The sequence below is a fragment of the Diabrotica undecimpunctata genome, chromosome 8 (genome assembly GCF_040954645.1).
Source record: "Diabrotica undecimpunctata isolate CICGRU chromosome 8, icDiaUnde3, whole genome shotgun sequence".
Lineage (NCBI taxonomy): Eukaryota > Metazoa > Arthropoda > Insecta > Coleoptera > Chrysomelidae > Diabrotica > Diabrotica undecimpunctata.
In genome coordinates, this window is record NC_092810.1 from 77,791,015 (window position 1) to 77,811,918 (window position 20,904).

At 33.2% G+C, this 20,904-nt stretch overlaps 1 protein-coding gene across 2 annotated transcripts in view; it reads left to right on the forward strand.

Moving 5' to 3' along the window:
• Shrm (shroom) overlaps positions 1 to 20,904 on the forward strand; it is a 1,116,164-nt gene that overhangs the window by 131,102 nt on the left and 964,158 nt on the right. For both annotated transcript variants that reach the window (XM_072540517.1, XM_072540518.1), the window contains exon 2: positions 17,105 to 17,441. In XM_072540517.1, the coding sequence (XP_072396618.1) occupies positions 17,187 to 17,441 (255 nt within the window). In that variant the 5' untranslated portion in view covers positions 17,105 to 17,186. The remainder of the gene's footprint in view (positions 1 to 17,104; positions 17,442 to 20,904) is intronic.

Below are 20,904 nucleotides of genomic sequence, written 5' to 3' on the forward strand. Positions count from 1 at the left end.
TATTTCTAAGTTCTGTATATATGGTATGTAAATTAGACACAAATACATACATTTTTCTAAAGATTACACCACCTTTTTTTACTAATAGTACATAATCACTCATTTGCAACTGTGTTTTGGTTACGTGTTTTGAAATGCCTTTTGCTTTTTGTATTATTCTATTTGCTTCTATGCAATAAGCTTTAGCACCTGTACCATAAAAACTTTTAATGGATGTAGATGCAAATTCATCTTTCATTTTTCCTAGTATTGAAGGTGTTTTCGGTATCCCGTGAATATTATCAGTTGGATAGTTGGAGGTGTCGAAATATTCTATATTTCTTTTCATGTCCTCATACAAATTAGAGGTATATATTTCCATAATCAGGGAGTCTGTGTCTGTGTATAACAAGTTTGCAGGTTCCCCATACTTCTTTTTTATATATCCATAATAAAAATCATATATCACTGTTTTTGATAAATCTAAAATTGTAAATCCAACATAGAGAGGCTTATCGTAAACTATTTTGGTTTTACCCAAATGAACCGCAACCAAATTTTCATTAAACACAGAACAAGACTTGAATTCTGGTTTCGAGATAAGTGCCCGGCTCCCAACGAATTTGTTTTTGTTTCCCAGCGAGTACAGAGGCGGATATCCTTTCTTTTTTCAACATTCTCTAAAGTTTTCCCCGAATATCGCAATATTCAGCAATTTAAAGAGATCCCGCTCAAACTCGTTTTTGGCTTTGTTTCTAAGTGATGTATTTAGGTCAATATATTTTTTAGCCATGATGATTGCGAAAACTCTAGTATACTATGAATCCTTTTTAGTACCAGACCATACTTAAGACACTGTTTAAGATTGCGATAATGGATAATGTATTTAGTTTTATTGTTGAGATTTGGTATAAGTTTAGGATATTTGCTTCCTGGTGGTACCATGCTTTCGGGGCAGAATGGCATATCATTATGTGCAGAATGTAAATGAGCTGGATATTCCAAATCCACTTCCAACACATACCCTTTATCGCATCATCCTCCACCGAAAAACAGTTAAAATTTTCAGCATCGGTTACCCATTTAAAATTTCCATATGGAAGATATTGACACATGGCCGCACCATATAAATTTGTAGCATCTAGATATATGATGTAAGACTCGGGTTGTTGTGGATCATAATTGGGTAGATATCGATTATTTGCCACGGCTTCTCTTTTGCTACATTGTGCCATCCTCCTCTTACTCCTTTCTTTAAAAAGTGTACCATGTCGACATCGGTAAGAAGCTCTAGTTCAATTTTGGTGTATCTTAACATAGCGTCCCAACTTAATGCAGGAGCAGTTATGTAGTGACAAGGATCCAAATTGTATTCTTTGTGACATACTTTCCTAAAATTTTGAAACACATCAGCCAATAATAAGACATCTGATATTAGGTACAACATAGCATAGTGACTCATAGATTTACAATCAAATGTGTTCCATACATCAATTGCTCTCGCATAATCTTCATCAGAAATGTGTTTGTTAGTTAGATTATTGTAGAAATTTTCTTTAGGTGGTAGTGTTTTTTCTTCAAGTCTGTCAAATCCATCCATATATGAATAAGGAAACACACCCTTGTGTCTCAGAAGTTCAAAGTGTTTAGTATCTGGGAAATAGCTCCGAGTCTAAAGTTGTGCTCAGAATATCCAGAGATTTTGCCAAAAATCTAAATGAATCAACAAATCTCAGAGTTGTGTATTTATGTGGACCCCTTTTCGACTCTTCTACAGTATTTTTTTAGAAATTGTGATATATTTTTCTTTGGTCTGTGCAATTACTGACACTTGTTCACCAGTTGTTGAAAGCTCTTTAACAATTACTCACATTGTGAAAAAACACAGGTATTGTATTTGAGAGTTTGTAATTTATATTACATGAATTATGAGCGGGTCCAAGATATTTTGAAGTTAAATGATGATGATCTCTTACCTTATGATTAAAAGGATTAAATGGCTTCCCACACAAGTAACACTCGGTAGCGCTTTCATGTTCTTTAATTTCTTCTTTTGTTAACGGTGACATTGGTTTAATATGTTTAAGGTGATGGTTATATAGTTCATGTACTAAATCATCCAATTTCTGGATAAACACCTTTGGGGCATCCTTTCCTTCATAATTTATTAGTCGTGAGAGTGAAATGTCATAGCTGCATTTAAGATAAAATGCAAATGAATATGCTTGGTGTTCAGCTGTTTTAACAAAATATGAATTTCCAATAAAAGGTTCGGTGCAGTCTATGGGCTTCAGCAAACTTTCAAAGTCCGCATATATAACAAATGGCACTGGTAACATTTTTTGAAAATTGATAAATTTCAGTATATTTTCTGGTCCTATTTTACCAAGCTTATTAATTTTAGGTTGTGTTGTGGGAAGTTTTGTGTAAATATGTGAACAGTCGTTCTTTTGGTGATTATTTAGGTTTTCTTCGCTAACAAAGAATTGTAGACATCCATCACATAAGTATCCTTTGCGATGGTTTTTTGTTTTTTGACTTCTTATAAGTCTCGACATGTCTAAAATCAGACAATAATGACTTTGTGTATCATTTGTGATAAGCAAAAGGTTCACATGAGTGGCATGGCGATTAATTGTAAAATACAGTGGCCCAACTATTTCATATTGCCGTTTATTAGTTACGAAATTAGATTCTAGCCCATAAACATTTACTGAAATATTATTAAGAGTCTCAAACTTTTTAATGTCGTTTAGTTTCATCGGAAAGTCAATACCTTCAAAATTCAACAAAGTATTGTATGGTGGATACGATTCTGGTTTGGTTGGGTTACCAGAGGCAGGAAAAACAGCTGCAATAACACTCCACGCAGTACACTTATTATCTTTGTTTTCTACATTTAAAATAGCGTGTTTTCTTGCTAAAGGTGTTGGGAGACGAATATACGTTGATGCAGAAATACTATTAAATTTGTTGATGTTAACATCTAAAAACATTATTTCCTGTAATACCCAATTTGAATCTTTCTCTTGAAATTCTGAGGCTTGTGTCATCAGTGCTTCCTTAAAATCAGCAAATGCTTCATCCAGTTCAGTGCTGATAGATATAATTTTATTGCTTGTGTTCATGGACTTGATATCTGATAGATTGGTGTCAGGTTTTAGATAAATAGCAAATATTTCAAAATTTACTTTAATCGTATTGTGCTGATGTAGATATTCACTCAAGATGCTTAAAACTTTGGGTTTAACATCTTTTAAAAATCTATAATAATCCAGTTTTTTATCACTATTAAAACGATAAGATGCAATTCTGTTTTTAAACGCATGTGTCAAGTTTGAAACAGTGCCATCTATCACTTCCAAATTAAGCGGCCTTAATCTTTTTTTGGGAATATAATAATCCCCATTATGGTCATTATGACCATTCACATTTCTGTATTTACATGTTTTCATATGTCGCGACAAGTTATCTGAGCGCGAAAACGATTTATTGCACATACTGCACGTATTCATGATTCCCGATAAACGACTGAGGAGCCCCCACCAATTTGCCTTAAATATGTTATGTGAATATTAACCCCTCCATGTTATTTTTAGACGATGTTAATCGAATGCTATTTTTAGACCGGATAATGTCTAGACACGCCACATGCCCAGGTCACTGACCTTCAGCTATTTTTAGATATTGGTCATTACCCTTGAGTTATTTTTAGACCGGATATTGTCTAGACACACCAGATGGTCAGGTCCCTGACCTTCAGCTATTTTTAGATATTGGTCATTAACCTTAAGTTATTTTTAAACCGGATATTGTCTAGACACACGAGATGGCCAGGTCACTGACCTTCAGCTATTTTTAGATATTGGCCATTAACCTTGAGTTATTTTTAGACAGGATACTGTCTAGACACACGAGATGGTCAAGTCACTGACCTTCAGCTATTTTTAGATATTGGTCATTAACCTTGAGTTATTTTTAGACAGGATACTGTCAAGCAGATGTACAGTTCATTAACCTCCTTATATTTTGCACACTGGATATCAAACCGGATGTTGTCTAGACTGCCAGGTGTCTCTCCTCCTCATTTTGGGGGTACAATATACATCTACTCAGAGCATAAAAAACATTGAATTGCCCTCAACATTTAGCAACCCCTACATATTTGAAATAAAAATCGATTGTATCATTTATCATCGACTGGAGTCAACATAAAATTTATTTGGGTCAAAGCACATATTGGTCTCAAACATAATGAATATGTAGATCATTTGGCTAAAATGAGTGTAACAACTGGCTCTACGTTGAAATATATGCTTAATACATCAGATGTTACTACGATTTTCAAAAAAAATCAGCAACTTAGATGGAAAGAGCAATGGAAACATTACTGTTCTACAAACCATAAAACGTATACCTCTTTACAACCAAATATACCTCAAACAATCTGGTTTCAGAATTTCAAAGCTCCTCGTAAATATATTACTACTATAAATCGAATACGCTTTGGACATGCGTGCTACCCATGCCATTTATTTAAAATTAAAGTCATCGATGATGATAGCAAACATTGGGGTAAGCTAGGTGACCTCGATCACATCTTTGAATGTTCTAAATTTATTCAGCATTCAAACTCCCTGTATATAAAATTAACTAAATGCAATACATACGCTCCATATAATATACAGTCTTTGTTAGCCATAGGTTCTGTAACAATATATAATTTAATTATAGAATTTTTGTCAGACACATGCATAGCTTTATAAATCTGGTACTCGTTCGTGAAAATTTTCAAATTTTCATGAGCGTGTATAGGGTTAGACTTGTACCCTTTGTTTATCCTATATGTAACAATACCTTATCCGTGGTCCAGTATTGTTTGTCTGTTAAAATAAATATCTTGACGGACCCCTAGACGAGAAGTGAGTGTCCTTGTATTTTCCTTCGACGTGTTCTTCTATTAATTATTCGTCTATTTCGTTTTAGGGATATCGCTGTGCATTTGTCTGAGAGAAATAATCTGTACTTATGTGTATATACCTTCTTAAGGAATATATTATAACCTTTCGAGACTGGCTGAATGAAAAAAGTCTATGCCACAAAAAAAAATCCAAATGTTTTTAACAGCACCTATTTTTAACACATACACATAACAAACAGTCAAAAATACCGATGGTTCATAAAGAATAAAAATGAATTAATGCAGAGCTGGATGAATTATTGCAGAGCGCATATATCGTTAGATTTGTAAAGTTACAAAGACTAAACTGGCTTGGCCACTTAAAAAGAATGCCAGATAATCGAGCTGTACAAGTAATCCAGAGATTAAACCCCAAGCAAATAGGGCAAGAGGTAGGCCCAATAAAAGGTGGATAGAGGATATAGAGCAAGATCTTCAAACAATGAACATCAGGCAGTGGTGAAACAAAGTATTCAACATTGTATTCAACATTTTACCCATCAAATTTTTTAAGCCCTTGCGAAGTGGATATTTGTATAAAGAGACATATGTAAGCATATATCTAAATTATTTTTCTATTATAAAATAGATATCTCAGTGAGTATTAAGTTACTTTAAAATATATTTATTATCTCAAAACTTACAATTTGCAGTCGTCACCATTGATAAACCATATTATTGTTGAACTTTTGTTTTTATACAAGCCTTCTGTCTTGTCGGTATAAAGTCGTCTGAAGTCGATATTTATTGTGTTTTGCGTTTGAACTAATTTGTGTCTTATTTTCATATTATTATATTGTTTGGTAAGTAAATTTTGCATATAATAATCGGTGGGTTATAGTAATGTGTATATTTTTTATTTTACTAAATTTAAAAATAAATAAATCTAAAATACCACATCGAATTATAAATCAGATTTTTCTTTATTGTAATCTATTTTGTTTTTATAAACGTTTTACGCTACTGAAAATATATTTTGTATTCAATTATAACCAAAACAAAACATTAAAAAAAAATGCGATCATTTTTTGACCATAATTTCAAAATTAATGGGTACGTTAAGCTGTAATAATGGGTTCGAGCGGTCTTGACTACGTCACACTCCTGGGCCAGCTGTCAAATGTCATGCGCAATATCATAACTTGTATTCATTTTACCATGCGCCCATGGTACCGGCTTTCTGGCTTGAATTTTAATTTTTTCTTTTTTCTTAAATTCACCTTGCACAAGAGCTTTAGCGATGAAGGACCATAAAGGGAAACGATGGGGTTATTTCCACCATACCCGTAGCTCACCAAACACTCGTGGCGACCTGTCGAGTTTTTGTTACAGGATTTATTAGGTAGCTGATTCGTTTATTGTGCCTCTTGTGGGGGTGAAAATTATACACAACACTTTTATTATCGGTTTATTTGCTTCCACAATCTTTTATGGTAACAATTTACAACATCAACACTTACAACACTAAACTAAAACTAACTTATATTCTCTTGTTGTGTGGCACGGGTGAGAGAGACGAGGAGAGAGAACAACTTCTTTAGCGACTTGTCAACTTGAAATACTTAATGCGACTGACTTTCTATGCAACAATGCTACTAGTTAGGGCAAAGGGACGAGAGGTGTGTGGACAAAATATGCTGACTATCGTCTGGTCTTTTTTACTAATAGGTATTTGATATTCACACTACAGAGGCGGCGTTAGGTTAGATTGAAGTAGTGAAAAATTAGTTGGTTTTCCAACAGGGGCCTTGGGATAACATAGCGCCGATGGCGAATGCACTTGCATCTGTTATGAGAACAAACGGGTCCTCAAAGTTTGGATAGGTCAGAATCGGGTCAGAAATTAAAGCGTTTTTCAAATTTTTAAAAGCTAGCCTGCAATCTGGATCAAAATTAATAAGAACGTCTTTCTGGAGTAGTCTAGTAGTGAAAGGTTTGGAAAGTTTGGAAGAAATTGGAATAAAACGACGATAGTAATCGGCTAGACCTAGGAAAGATTTTATGTCTTTTGGTGTTTTTGGCTCAGGAAATCGTTGGATACAATCGAATTTTGAAGGTTTAGGCTTCACGCCATCTTGGGTAATGAGATGTCTGAGATACGCCACCTCCTTACGGAGAAATTCACATTTATTGTGCTGGATTTTAAGATTAGCCTTTCGAAGACGTTTGAAGACTTCAGTAAGACGGGAATGCCTAAAAGAAAATTGTTCATGACACGCTAGAATGTGGATGGTGCATTTTTAAGTCCAAAAGGCATATAATTAAATTTATAGTGTCCGTTTTCAACGAAGAAGGCTGTTTTGGGAATGTCTTTGGGATCGATTTCGATCTTATAAAACCCGAAAGCAAGATCGAGAGTTGTGAAATATTGACACTTTCCAAGCTAATCTAAGAGATCTGAGATAATAGGAAGAGGATATTTATCGTCATTGGTACATTCATTGAGCTTGCGGTAATCTATTACTACTCGCCATGGGTCCATTTTTTTGGGAACGACCCAAATAGGAGATGACCAAGGAGAAGTAGAGAGCCGGATGATGCCTTCGTTGACCATCTTATTCACTTGATATTTTACTGCCACTTTACTGTGGTCCTGAGGATATCTGTATGACTTCGTAAAAATGGGTTTGGCGTTTTTGATCTCAATTTGATGTTTGATCTCACTGGTGAAATTGAGGTTGTCTTCCTCTAAGTAAATATGTCTTCATAATTTAAGCAAAAATTTGTAACTAGTTCTTGTTCTTCCTCGTTAAGATGTTCTGTTTGAAGTCGAGATTTGATGTTGTTGGTTCGGTCAGTTTTATCGGAGCAATAATTTACAAGGTGATCGTTTGACTAGAAATTTAGGATTGGGTTTAATTACGATATCGGAAAAATCGATAATTTCGATAATTGCGTTTGCATTTACTACGGATGTCAAAAATTCTCCTTTTTCATATTCATGTACTAACGCGTTGGGGATATGGACTTTATCTTTTTTTCTTTTTGGTACAAAATTGCATCTGTATTCGACAGATGACATGTTAACTTGAATATTTGCTCGGATCTGGGATCTATTTTAATTTGATTAGGGGGTTCATTGTTACGCGAATTAGTTTCTACTTTGTAGAGAGGTAATGTTTTAAAGTTTGTGATTAGTTGTTTGTTTTGAGGTCTATTGTACATTTGTAATGTCCTAAAAAGTCGAGGCCTAAAATTCCATCGAAATCAATGTCTAAATTATGGATGGACACCTTATGGGGGTTTCCCACTTGAAACGGGACCAAAGTTGATTCAGTCATTTGATTATTACAGGCAAAAATCTTTTGGTCTGTAATACCCTGTATGGTAATTTTTTCGGGAAAACGAGGTTTGAAATGTTTAGCGGTATTTTCTTTAAAGATAGAGATACCAGCACCGGTATCGATAAGTTCACAGCAAGAAGAGGGCTCATAGAAAATTCTCGCCTGGAAAGTTCAGAGATGGATTCGTGTCGTCCAAATTCAGAGTTTGAATCTAATTCTGTATTTGAGACAAAGATTTGTTCATTGAACTGGGATTGTCTGGTGGGTGGTTCTGGTTCAAGACTGAGAAAATCCTGATAGTCGTGGCTTTCAATTAAATCGGTTGATTCATCGAATGAATGTTAATAATCAGGAGGTGAATAATTATTATTATCAGAGAAATCTTCGTACTGGTAGCTTTCATTTGGAGCTGGAGTATAGTCATTAACATAGTCAGGTTCATAGTTAACAAAATGAGCTCTGTGCCTATCGTTCGAAAAATTCGGGTTCTTATGGATTACAGAAGGGCGTACTTGTGAGTTATTTTGATATGGTGTGAATTGAGGTCTTTGTTGGTCATTGGGTCTATTGTTTTGGTAGTTATTATTTGAACTGAAAGTTGGTCTCTAAAAACTATTGTTTTGAGGGTTATTGAATGATGGCTATTGAAATTGCGAGTATTGTTAAAATTATGGGAGTGTTCCCATAATTTTAACTTGGAGACTTTAAACTGATATATTCATATGAATTCTGGGTCTTCATTAATCTACAAAATGAAAGATATTATAATGGAGTTTTTTCTAGTTGCATACCCATGCACATTACTCAGTTTATACAAATGTTTTTAAAAGCACCTATTTTTAACACATAACAAACATTCAAAAATAGCAATGGTTCATGAAGAATAAAAATGAATTAATGCAGAGCTGGATGAATTACTGCAGAGCGCAGATATCGTTAGATTTGTAAAGTCGCAAAGACTAAACTGGCTTGGCCACTTAAAAAGAATGCCAGATAATCGAGCTGTACAAGTAACCCAGAGATTAAAACTCCAAGCAAATAGGACAAGAGGTAGGCCCAATAAAAGGTGGATAGGGGATATAGAGGAAGATTTTCAAACCATGAACATCAGGTAGTGGTGAAGCAAAGTATTCAACATGGTAGTCAATATTTTAACAACTTTGGACATCGGAATTTGCTGAGTCTCAATAGTAGGGGAGCTTATGGTTACATTTCTATATATATATATATATATATATATATATATATATATATATATATATATATATATATATATATATACAAACAACACAGTTTATTAGCGCTGAAGTCAGAAGGTTTGGCCGGGATGTTACAGAAACTGAAACAGAAACTTTTGACTTTTGGTCTAGCTTTCGGAATTGTTTTATTCCTTCTTCAAGACACTGTAATTAGAAGAATGTGTAAATATTTACAATATATCACAAATTGTCAGTGCAACTTACTAGTCATTGAGATTGTTTATATAAAGCTATGACACTCAACATTAATAACACACATATAAAATATAACATAAAATAATGAACAAAATACATTTTAAAATTTAGTTATGATAGTAAAAATTTTGTTTGTGACATCTTTTAAAGGTGTGTTTTAACTGATCCATAGAGAACAGAAAGAAAAAACAAAGCTAGTATGATTAAAAAGTAATTAGGTGTTCTTCATGTTATATTAATGGAAGTAGTATATTAAACCTGTCTTGATGGTACGCAACTTGTTTTGTATGCAGGTGTATTATGGTGTGGATATGTAAAAGTAAATCTTTATTTTATTTTTGATGTTTTGTCAGTAAATAACAATAAATGTTGCTCAGTTTACGTAGACGTATTGGATTTTATGAAACACGTTTCCAAGAAAACACGTTTTGAATGGTTTTTTTCCTTTGCCAAAATACAGGAATCCTTAAAATTAAATTCATGTTTTAACGTTAATGCATGTTCTGTGAGCGCACATGCGTTTATTTTTTTGGTTTTTATGTCGCTGCGATGTGAGATCACTCTACTGTGATTCCGAGATGATTCTCCGATATACACGTTTTTACAATTGGCACACGGTATAGAATAAACAACATTCGATGACTCCTGTATTGTGAAAGTATCCTTTGTCTTTGTGTACAACTTCTATACCGTTTTCACATTTTTAGTTGCAATTTTTAAGCCACTAACATTTTTGAAAATGTTCATTAGCTTAGGTGTGATAACTGGAATATAGGGTAGGCAACCATACGTTATTTTAGATTGTGGGAGCTCTGATGTGTTGTGTGTCAATGTCAGTGTCAGTTGTCGGACCTCATTATTATGAAAATTTAGGTTGTCAGAAAATCGCAAAGGAAAAGGAGAACCAAAAATGAGTTTATTCAAAAGCCCTGTGGGATAGGAGTTTTCTTGTAGTATAGATCTCAACTTTTTTAGTCCCTTGTCCCTGATCTCGATGTGTGATAACTTGATAACCCTAGTTTTAAGGGCCAAAACACAGCCACCTAACGTTACAAGCCGTGAAGTAAAAAAGGCAAGGTCGCAACATATGATTAAAGTAGTCCTATGAAGGAGAAATGGTGGTCCGTTTCATAACCCGAAATATTTTAAATAATAATTCATGGATCTCTTTTTCACATTGGACAAATAAGAGAAATTTTAATTAAATTTAATAAAAGGAAAATATGAAACAAATAAGTTAAACCTGTTAATAATAATATTTATTTTCCATACAAAGGTTAGAAATGTATTGGAATAGTAAACATTTATAATTTTTAAAATCTAGAGTTCTAATTAATTGTAGGTATTATCTAAGAGATTAACAGAAAATAACAGTATACAAGCCATAAAAAAACGCATAGAGGAGAGTCATAAATCAATTATTATGAATTACAATATTCTCGTAAAGTATAAAAAAACACTTTTAATTTGTCTCATTAATTTTATTGATATTACAGTAACAAACTAAGAGGTTACATTAACACTGTAATCACTGTCACTGAAAATTGTACAATTTTATGGCAATCTTCCATCCATCCATCCAATGGCACTACAGCCCAAATCGGGCCTTGGCCTCCTTCAACAGGCTTCTCCAATCATCTCGATTTACCGCTGTTCTTTTCCATGAACGCGTTCCCAGGCAGTTCCTGGCATCCTCATCGACTTCGTCTTCCCATCTCTTTTTAGGTCTTCCAACAGGTCTTTTTCTCTGCATTCTTGCATTTAGTAATTTCATGGCAATCTTACATTAGTAAAATTATTGTACTGTACACCTTACATAATTTGTACAGGCAACCCTAAAATACAGCTACTGCGTGAGACACTCAAATGTAAATGTACAGAGTACTAATAATTTTGTTTCTTTGTTATTCATTAAGAAACTCATGAACTGAATAATATGGTCTCTCAGAGATTTAGGTTTTGTCATTTTACAGAACTTGGTGAAAGATGTTGCGGATTTAATTTGTCCCGGTAGGTGATTATATAGTTTTTTTGCACTATATAGAATATAATTCTTTATTTACTCAACAAGATCGGTAAATAAACATCATAACTAGAACTTCTAATGGAGTAGCCATGATCATGATCAGGTGTTTCAGGAAAAATTTATTTAAAAAAAATTTTCTAAAAATTTTTTAGATGGTTGTGAATCAAACAAAGTTTCTAAAATATATAAAGAGGGAAGCATCACAACTCTGTGATTTTTTAAAGTAGCAATGACGTATGTTTTTAAGACCAAATAGATAACTAATTACTTTTTTATAATTTAAAAATAGTATCAAATTGGGTTGCTTTACTAAAACCCCAAAAAGGAAGCTTATATCGAAGATGAGACTTGAACAATGAGAAATATGCCATTTTTGCAGATGATTGACACTGAGCTGAGGCTAGTTTCTTACTTCAGGAATTAGTATGCAAGGACCATTTACAATGACTGTCACTAAGAATACCTAGTAAATATTACAGAATTAACGATATTGATTTGGCTGTCATTTAAAAACAGGGGCTGAGTGGTTCCTTAGCTACTTTCTTATCCACGCTAAAGTAAGGTAAGTGTTAGAGTCAGACCAAACCTATATAAACAAATTTTCACCTATAGGTATATACAGTAACTTTTAAATTTTTAGAAATTTTAACACTACTTAATATCTTTAGACCAATGTCATATGAGTCACTACATTCTTAAATGTTTAAAAAATAAAAATATACACTGTCATTCGTCACTTTTTGATTCCACTCATTTAAAGTAATCTTTCATGCTGCATTTGTTAATAAAGTTATCAAACGAGTCTATTAAATCTTGTTTGAGAAAGTCTTTTTCCAGTTGTTCCAATTTGTAGTTCTCTTTATCAAAGTGATGTTGTCGTCTTTCACATGGATCACTTCTGTCTATAGGTTTAGGAATAGACATATATGCCGGAAGATTGGGGAAAATTCTAGGAATAGCATTTAATTCCAATTTTGGATATTTTAGTTTTTCAGACACAACACTCTTTGTCTTTCCATGTATGATGAAGTACCATATCTTCAGAATGAAAATGCTTAACACACAGAACAGAAGATTTTGTTGGGGGATGTCTCCTTTGATAGCTTTTAATTACTTATTACATAATTGTTTATCTTTTGGGAAAGAAAATAAGCTTACAGGCCCTTCCAACTTCAGAATGCTTGTGTAATTACTTTTGAATCGAGGTACACAACAATGTCTTGGCATCTGTAAATGAAAAGAACAATATATTTAAGCTTTTGTGGCATTTCAACTATTACGACATTAACCGGAGAATAAACCCACAGTTGTCGCAAAAACTGTGATTTCATTGCCCAAAGGGTTAATATAACAAAAGAATTAAAAATTACCTAATAAATACTGAGAATAATGAAATTCCACGCCTAACCTAACAACGTTTATACTTACATTTGAGTTTATTTCAACCTGTAGTACAATATCAATAATTAATCGAATAAACAACTAACTTAAATAACTGACTAGACACATAAAAGCACTTAATATTAATTAAAAAAATAGAATATACAAATAGTTATCGATTCATTGTAATCAACTGATTACATTTACGTTCAAACAGAACTACCCTTAGATGTGGCCAAAACCAAATTTGTTTTCATCTTAGATGGATGTTGAGAATAAAAGTTTATGAAACGGTTTACGATACCACTCCGTCCTTAGCATGCCATGACTGCCACGATGTATAAGCATGTCTAAAAAGGAATCATATTATCAGCCTCTCTCTCAACCGTAAACTTTAAATGTTCACACTGGACGTTAAAGGTGTTTAAAACATCAGTTACTTTGTTTCCAGGGACCGATAAGATCAAATCATCTACATATCGTTTGATAAAAGGTATGTGAAAAGGTGTCTTTTCTTTACACGTTCTTATAAGTTCATCCAAAACAAAGTTACAGTGTATGGGGGATATTTTGCTGCCCATTGGAGTGCCAAAGATTTGTTTAAAAAAATTACCATTGAACAAAAAGATGTTAGAGTCAAAAATGAATGTTAAAATTCTTATGAAATCATCTAAACTGATCTTGGTATGCGGAGAGATGCTGTTCCAGTTATTTTCGATGCTGTTGAGAATAGCATCTAGTGGTAGGTTTGTAAATAGTGACACAACATCTAAACTAATCAAAATATAATTATTCGGAACTTTAACATTATTAATGAAGTTACTAAACGTGAAAGAATCTCTAATATAGAATTCATTGGATTCGTTGTAGGAAATTGTGAGGATATCCGTAAGGTGTTTAACAAGTTTACTATTAGGAGCATCAATGAAAGAGACAATAGGCCTCATTGAAAGAGTGGGTTTGTGAACTTTAGGGAGTTTATAAAACCTGGGTGCAACTGCATTGTAAATTTTCAAAGATTTTGCAACTTCGGTTGTTATGGATTTGGAAGAAGCTACGCTAAAAAAAAGAAGAAAATTTGCGCTCGATCAATTGACGCTTTGTGGTTATAATTTCATTACAAATTTCTTTCTTTATGAGCTTCCAAAGCTTTTCTATTGAATTCAGATCTGGCGAATTTCCAGGCCAGTCGAGCACCTTTATCTGGTTGCCAGCAAGGAATTTTCTAGCAGTTTTGTCTTGTTCCTTGTTCCTTGCCAGGGAACCACTCCTGGACCTGGGGAAGCATTTTTGTTTGCATTACTCTCAAGTACTCCTGCCACATTGTTCCTTCGACAATGTAGAGTCTACCAATTCCTTCACTGCTTATGATAGATCACTCATGTTCAGGGGGCGCTTTACCGTCCTTACACTATAATCCACTTTGTATTTTTCCTCAGGTCTTCTCCTCACAAATTTAGCTCTATCCATGAGGATTTGCACGGGATTACCTAGAATATTATTATTATTTTAGAATAGTAAACCAATTGATTCTTAACTGTAAAGTACATAAAAGAAAAACAATGTTAAGTAGTGTGCTTTACCTGATTTCAATCATCAATGATCCAATCTTTATGATCTTTAGCCCATTGAAACCTTTTTTTAGTCATGGCTGGTGTGACTAGCGACTCTTTTGCAGGGCGACCCGTTGAAAACTTCAGATCCTTTATTCGCCGACGAGCTGCCTTTGGTGAAATATTGATGCCAAACTTTTGCATCTTTTTCTTTAAAATCCTTCGACGTTATTTTTTTCTGTTTGTCAAGACAATATCTGGAATTTTTCTTTCATCTTGTAGTGTTTTATTTTTTTTTCGACCACATTTTTGTTACTGTGGGATAAAGTCCAAATTTTCGTCAAGTTTTTTGTTTATACGGTCCACAGTTGCCCTTGACACTTTAGAAATTGATGCTGTTTTTCTATTGGATTGATTAGTGTTCAATAATAAAGTTTTTATTGTCGCTATTTTCCTTGGTGAGATGTATTTTTCTTTTCCCATGGTGTTCTGGTACCACTGGTGTAGCGACCATGCAATGTTATTTATTGTAACTGTAAACGCCAAAAATACAAAATAAAATGCACACGAGTTGCAAGCTAGTCTGGACACTACTGACAAACAGTGGAATCTGAGTCAGGTATTGTCACGCCCGCTGTGTTGCCACTATTTCCAGAATATTTATTGTACTTCATAAAGTGTTATGAGATAAACAAACGCAAAAAAACTTAATAATATTATAGAGCTCAATTATATACTCTTTTTGTAAAAAAAAATTAATTTTACTAGGTGGTTCTAATAATTTGATCACCCACTATAGATTGAGTTTGTCATTTTCTTTATTGTATTTATTTCATGTTACTTTATTAGTTCTATTGTTATAAGTTCTTTATAAGGGGAAAGCCCTCTGATAACCATTTTGGGCTTGATGTCTTCCTCTAATGCAACTATTATGTTTTTTGGGAATAAGCTACAATTTTAGTTTTATTACTAGTGGTTTTGTTTTGGACTTATTTATGTTGGTTTCTTCTTTGTTCTCTTCAGTGATTAGGCTACTAGCGTTTTCGCTAGTTTCCATTATTTCTTTCCTATCCTCATTTGGTAGGGAAGGAAAATCTTCTCTGTTTTGTGCCTTGGAAGATGATGGCCCACTGTTTTCTTCCCCAACCGTTTTTGACAGGGAAGGGAAATCTTGGTTAATTTTTGTATTGAGTGTTTTTTGTGTTTTTTCTGTATTTTCGTTATTCTTATTAGTGTCTATTAGTGTCCATTTTTTTCTTTAGGATTGCTGCTTGTTTTTCTGTTGTCGTGTTTTGGTTATTAAATTCGTCGAATCTTTTATCTATAGTTGCGATTACTTTTTCGTTCGATTTTATTATTGCACTTTGTAATTCATTGACTTTTCTATTTAATTAATCGATCTTCTTTCTGAGTTTTTAATTTCTTCGTCCTTTTCCTTTAGTTGCTTTTTCATTTCAGCAAGTAAATCTATATCTTCCTGGCTCTCATTCGGCGTTTGACGTTTTACTGCCTTCTTATTTTTATTTATATTTTCCTATTCTACTTCTGTTTTGTATTCTGTTTTCATATTTTTCTGCTTTTTATTTTTCGATCTGGTCTTAGGTGTTTTAAAATCGCCGTTTGTGACATTGCACGATAAATTATCATTATTTGGATCAATATCCACATCAGAAAAATCAGTCAGAGCAAAATTTGAGTAAATATCTGACCTTACCTCCATTAGTCTTCGTTATAACTGTTTTCTTAACCTACTGTACTGCTCCTTGAAACTCCACTATACTTCTTCTTCTTAAAGTTCCATCTCCTATCGGAAGTTGTCATAACGGCTATGGTCACTTTGTTGGCTGCTGCTCTGAAAAGTTGTAGTGAACTACAGTTAAACCATTCTCTAAGGTTCCTCAGCCAGGAGATGCTTCTTCTTCCTATGCTTCTTCTTCCTTGGATTCTTCCTTGCATAATAATTCTCAGCAGCTCATATTTTTCTCCTCTGGTTATGTGACCCAAATACTCTAGTTTTCTTCTTTTTATGCTGTTTATAATTTCTAACTTCTTATTTAGACGGGGTAGTACCTCAGCATTGGTAATTTTTTGAACACACTGAATTTTTAATATTCTTCTGTAACACCACATTTCGAACGCTTCTATTTTTCTTATGTGTTGTTTCTTCAATGTCCAATCCAATCCAGTCCACTACACTAATTCTCACTTTTTCCGTGCTTTGTTGTGTTACTATTCACTAAATGAATTATTTTTGACCGTTAAGCTACTAGATTTGTGTCTTTTCGGTTAGCCAATTTAATATTTATCGACAGAGACGCTACCTGCCCTGGGTTAAGTACCCACCGGAGATAATGCCTACGACATTAAAGTGGCAGTCACTGTAGAAACGACAATATATTGTTATATTTTTTTACAATATCTCTAGTTTTATTAAGTTTTATAATTTATAATTTCTATTTTGATTTCAGACCACTAAGTAATGGAATTCAGATTTGGTAAAGGTCCCACAATTCGGCAAACTCAGCTGATAAACGTTGCAAATTTAAAATAATGTCATCAAATTCAAATACAAATCTTAATGAAAATAGTAAGATACAAGGAACTCTTTACACATATCTTCAAGATCAACCAATAATAAAGTTTTTGGTCCCGAGTATCAGTGATCATAAAGCTTTGAGAGATAATGATTATCCACCACCTACACCGCCTGTCAGAGATTCCTCCAGCCTTAAGTCTATTAAATACGGACCAGGACATGAAAAATTTCCGTCGTGGCCTGTACCTGCGGCTGCGGAAACTTCACAGGTAAATAATATAGAATTATTCATACTTAATAAAATAATATAAATACATATTGTAAGGAAGTCCGGTTCTGAATTTTGGGCGTGACTCTAGATGTAGAAACAGATATGTTTCCACTTTCCGTGAATAGTCGAGAACATCATACGTGGGGCGGTAAACTGGATTGGGATGAACGACCTACTTCTGGGCTTATTGATTGTTTACCAGAAATCTCTCGAATTATTACGCTTAACCATATAAGACTATTTATTTGTAATGTAGTTTCAGTTATAAAATAATATTTCATCATAGAATACTATCAAGTCTGTAAACGTTTAAATAAATCAAATAAATTTTCGGTACAATTCATCTCAGTGTAAGATGAAGTGTTTGAGTAATAAGTATATATTATATATATATATATATATATATATATATATATATATATATATATATATACCTATATATATATACCTATATATATATATATATATATATATATATATATATATATATATATATATATAAAGTAAAAATAAATTGGTGATAGAAATATAAATAATACAGACGTTGGACTTTTAAAAATACATTCGAGACTATTATACTAAAAACAAAAATTCGAGTGCGTTAATTATTCGGACTTCGGTAGAAAATTAAAAAAAATTGAAGGACAGTGAAAATTCGCGTCTGTTCAGATAAAGATGTTGCTTAAATAGCCTACAGTAAAATAGTTGCGAAAGTAGATAAAATAATAAGATGAAGACTCCACTAGCTTTAACAAGTTTTTTAAAAATGGTTGAAGGAAGTGCGTATCAACAATAAAGTAGACAAAAATATTTAAATTTTTATTGGTAGATGAAACATTAATAGAAGAAATCGATCAAACTTTTATAAAAACCGATGAGATACTATAATTTTCTAGAAAGACCGATGAAAAATTTGAAGAAGTTTTTGAAATAATCCAAAATGCTTTCAAAACCAATAAAAAAAACGTTCGATAAGATTCAGAAAAATGTGCACTCTAAAAGAGAAGCTCCGAGGATGTGATGGGCTGATTCGAACATTTTACAAGGTATGCATATATTTTATATTGAATAATAAATATCATCCTGAGGCACTTACCAAGTTAGGCATTTCTAAGATACGAGTATTACAAAAATTTAATCAATTTTTAAATATTACAAATCGTTTTTTGGGCGAAGAAGAGTGTCAGAAAATTTACAAAACATGCTAATCGATGCGCAATATAATCCACATGTCAGTCTGTAACGAAAACAAATCAATTTATTAAAACAGCAGGAAATTTATAAAAACAACTTGGTAGCAAAATTATTATTTTTTAAATAAAAAAAGGGTTCCTCGCTTTACTAACAACTCGCTTACCTTTTTTGTAATTCTGGAGGACTTCGGTAGCTCACGTACTCTTGAGTGACTACTTAATTCGTCACTGCACAACTGTTTTAGTAATTTGAAGTTGAAGCTAGCAACTGCGTTGTAGTACCTTGGTATCCAAAGTTTGCTTGTATATTTTAAAGACTTTTACGTTATGTATGAATGTATAACAATTAAATGAAAATAATTAAATACATAAGGTTATTTTGCATTATTTTAGAAACTAATAAACTTAGCCTTATTATAACTTATTAGACCGCAAAGAAATTGAATATTAAATTAGCTAAAATAAATAAATATAGATTCCCGTTACCAAACTGCTTTAACCACAAGGGTTATTAGCAATGGTCGATTTTACAGATAACATAAATATAAAAATACAAAAAGAATACAATTAGATTTTGTTGATTAGTTCTGAGGAAAACGAAAAAAGTATGGTACGATTGTGGTCACTATGTTCACTTAAAATATATTTTATTGTTGTAGGTAACTGTTCATGTTGTCTTTCAAATGCGTACAACGGACACTCCACTAATAAGTGATGTACTGTTAGATCACTATCACACGCGTAATACAAAGTTTGGGTTGCTTCTGTAGTAGGAAATCATGTGTGATCTTGGTGTGTCCTAATCGTAGTCTGGAGATGATAACTTGATCTCTTCTTTTCATAGGTAGCCTCCATGGTAGGACAATTTGTTTATACCATATGCCATTAATCATGAAAATCAGTAGAAAATATTTCTTACTAAATCATGCATTTTGCCGGCTATTGAACGATAAGCAATTAAACGGACTGCTTTGCATATATCTAATTACTAATTGCAACTTAAAATAATACGGTGTGCGTATGTTGGCGATTTTATGTCGTTCTCTGACTACATAATGATAATAAGGCTTTGCGGTTCTTTAGTAGTTATTGTGAGTTTACAGTTAAATGTTAATTGAAAATGGAAATTCAAAAATTAAGCCAAGGGAATATCTTGGACATCCGTGCAAAATAATTTTTTTTTTATTGCATTGTTAAATGTATTTAATTATCATCTAAATTTAAGAAGTGGTGAAAGTGTTAGAAGTTTAACCGGTAAAGAGAAACTGCGGAAAGAGGACTAAGGCCCATAGAAAACGTACCAAAAGTAGAGTGAACAGCAGAAAGTTCACTTACGATGCAGTAGTTTGTACGCAGCTACGTGCCATCGTGCATAGTTTTTTCTTTAAAAATTTACCGCCGAGATTGAACAAAGTTTTTGCACTGGTTAAAAAAGACATAAGATTTAGCAAACATCAATGTGGAGAATACTCCATGAAATGAAGTTTGTTTTTTGCAAACGAGGAGTAAAGTCAAGCATGATACTCGATATTCTAAAATGGAGGCATCAGTATTTGCGTGAGATAAAAAAATTTCGTTCTCAACGATACACCGTCGTTTATTTGGACAAAACTTGAGCAAATGTTGGACATAGTGTTTCCAAAGAATGGAAGGACCTCAACCAGGGATACGTTTGTTAAGGGGTTGTCAACAAGCCTAAAAAAAGCCGACACAACGAGGCCCCCGATTTGTTATAGTGCATGCGGGTAGCGAATTGGGCTTTATAGAAGGTGCTGCTTTTTGGTTTTTAGCTAAAAAAACTCAGCGGACTATCATGATGAGATGGATGGTCCTATATTTGAACAATGGTTTAAGGAAAAGCTGCTTCCTAACCTTCCAGAAAAAACTGTTGTAGTGATGAATAACGCTTCGTACCATTCGAGTAGAGAAGAAGTGATTCCGGCACAAGCCTTCAATAAAGATCAAATATAAGACATGGTTGCTAGAGAAAGATATCCTTTTTGAAGAAGATTATTTAAAATCAGAGCTCATGGAAGTTGTAAACACATACAAAGAAAAATACATAAAAAGACATATTGCCTCACACAACACAGAGTTTAAGACCGCCGCTATGGAACAATTAATAAGAAATGCAAACTATTGTAAACTTTCTATTAAGGAAGAGCAAAAATTTTGGGTTATTGACGGGTTGATGGACGATATTGATCCTGTGGTAATAAATATGACGGATGACAGTGACAGTAATGAAAGTGATAGCGATGATAGAGA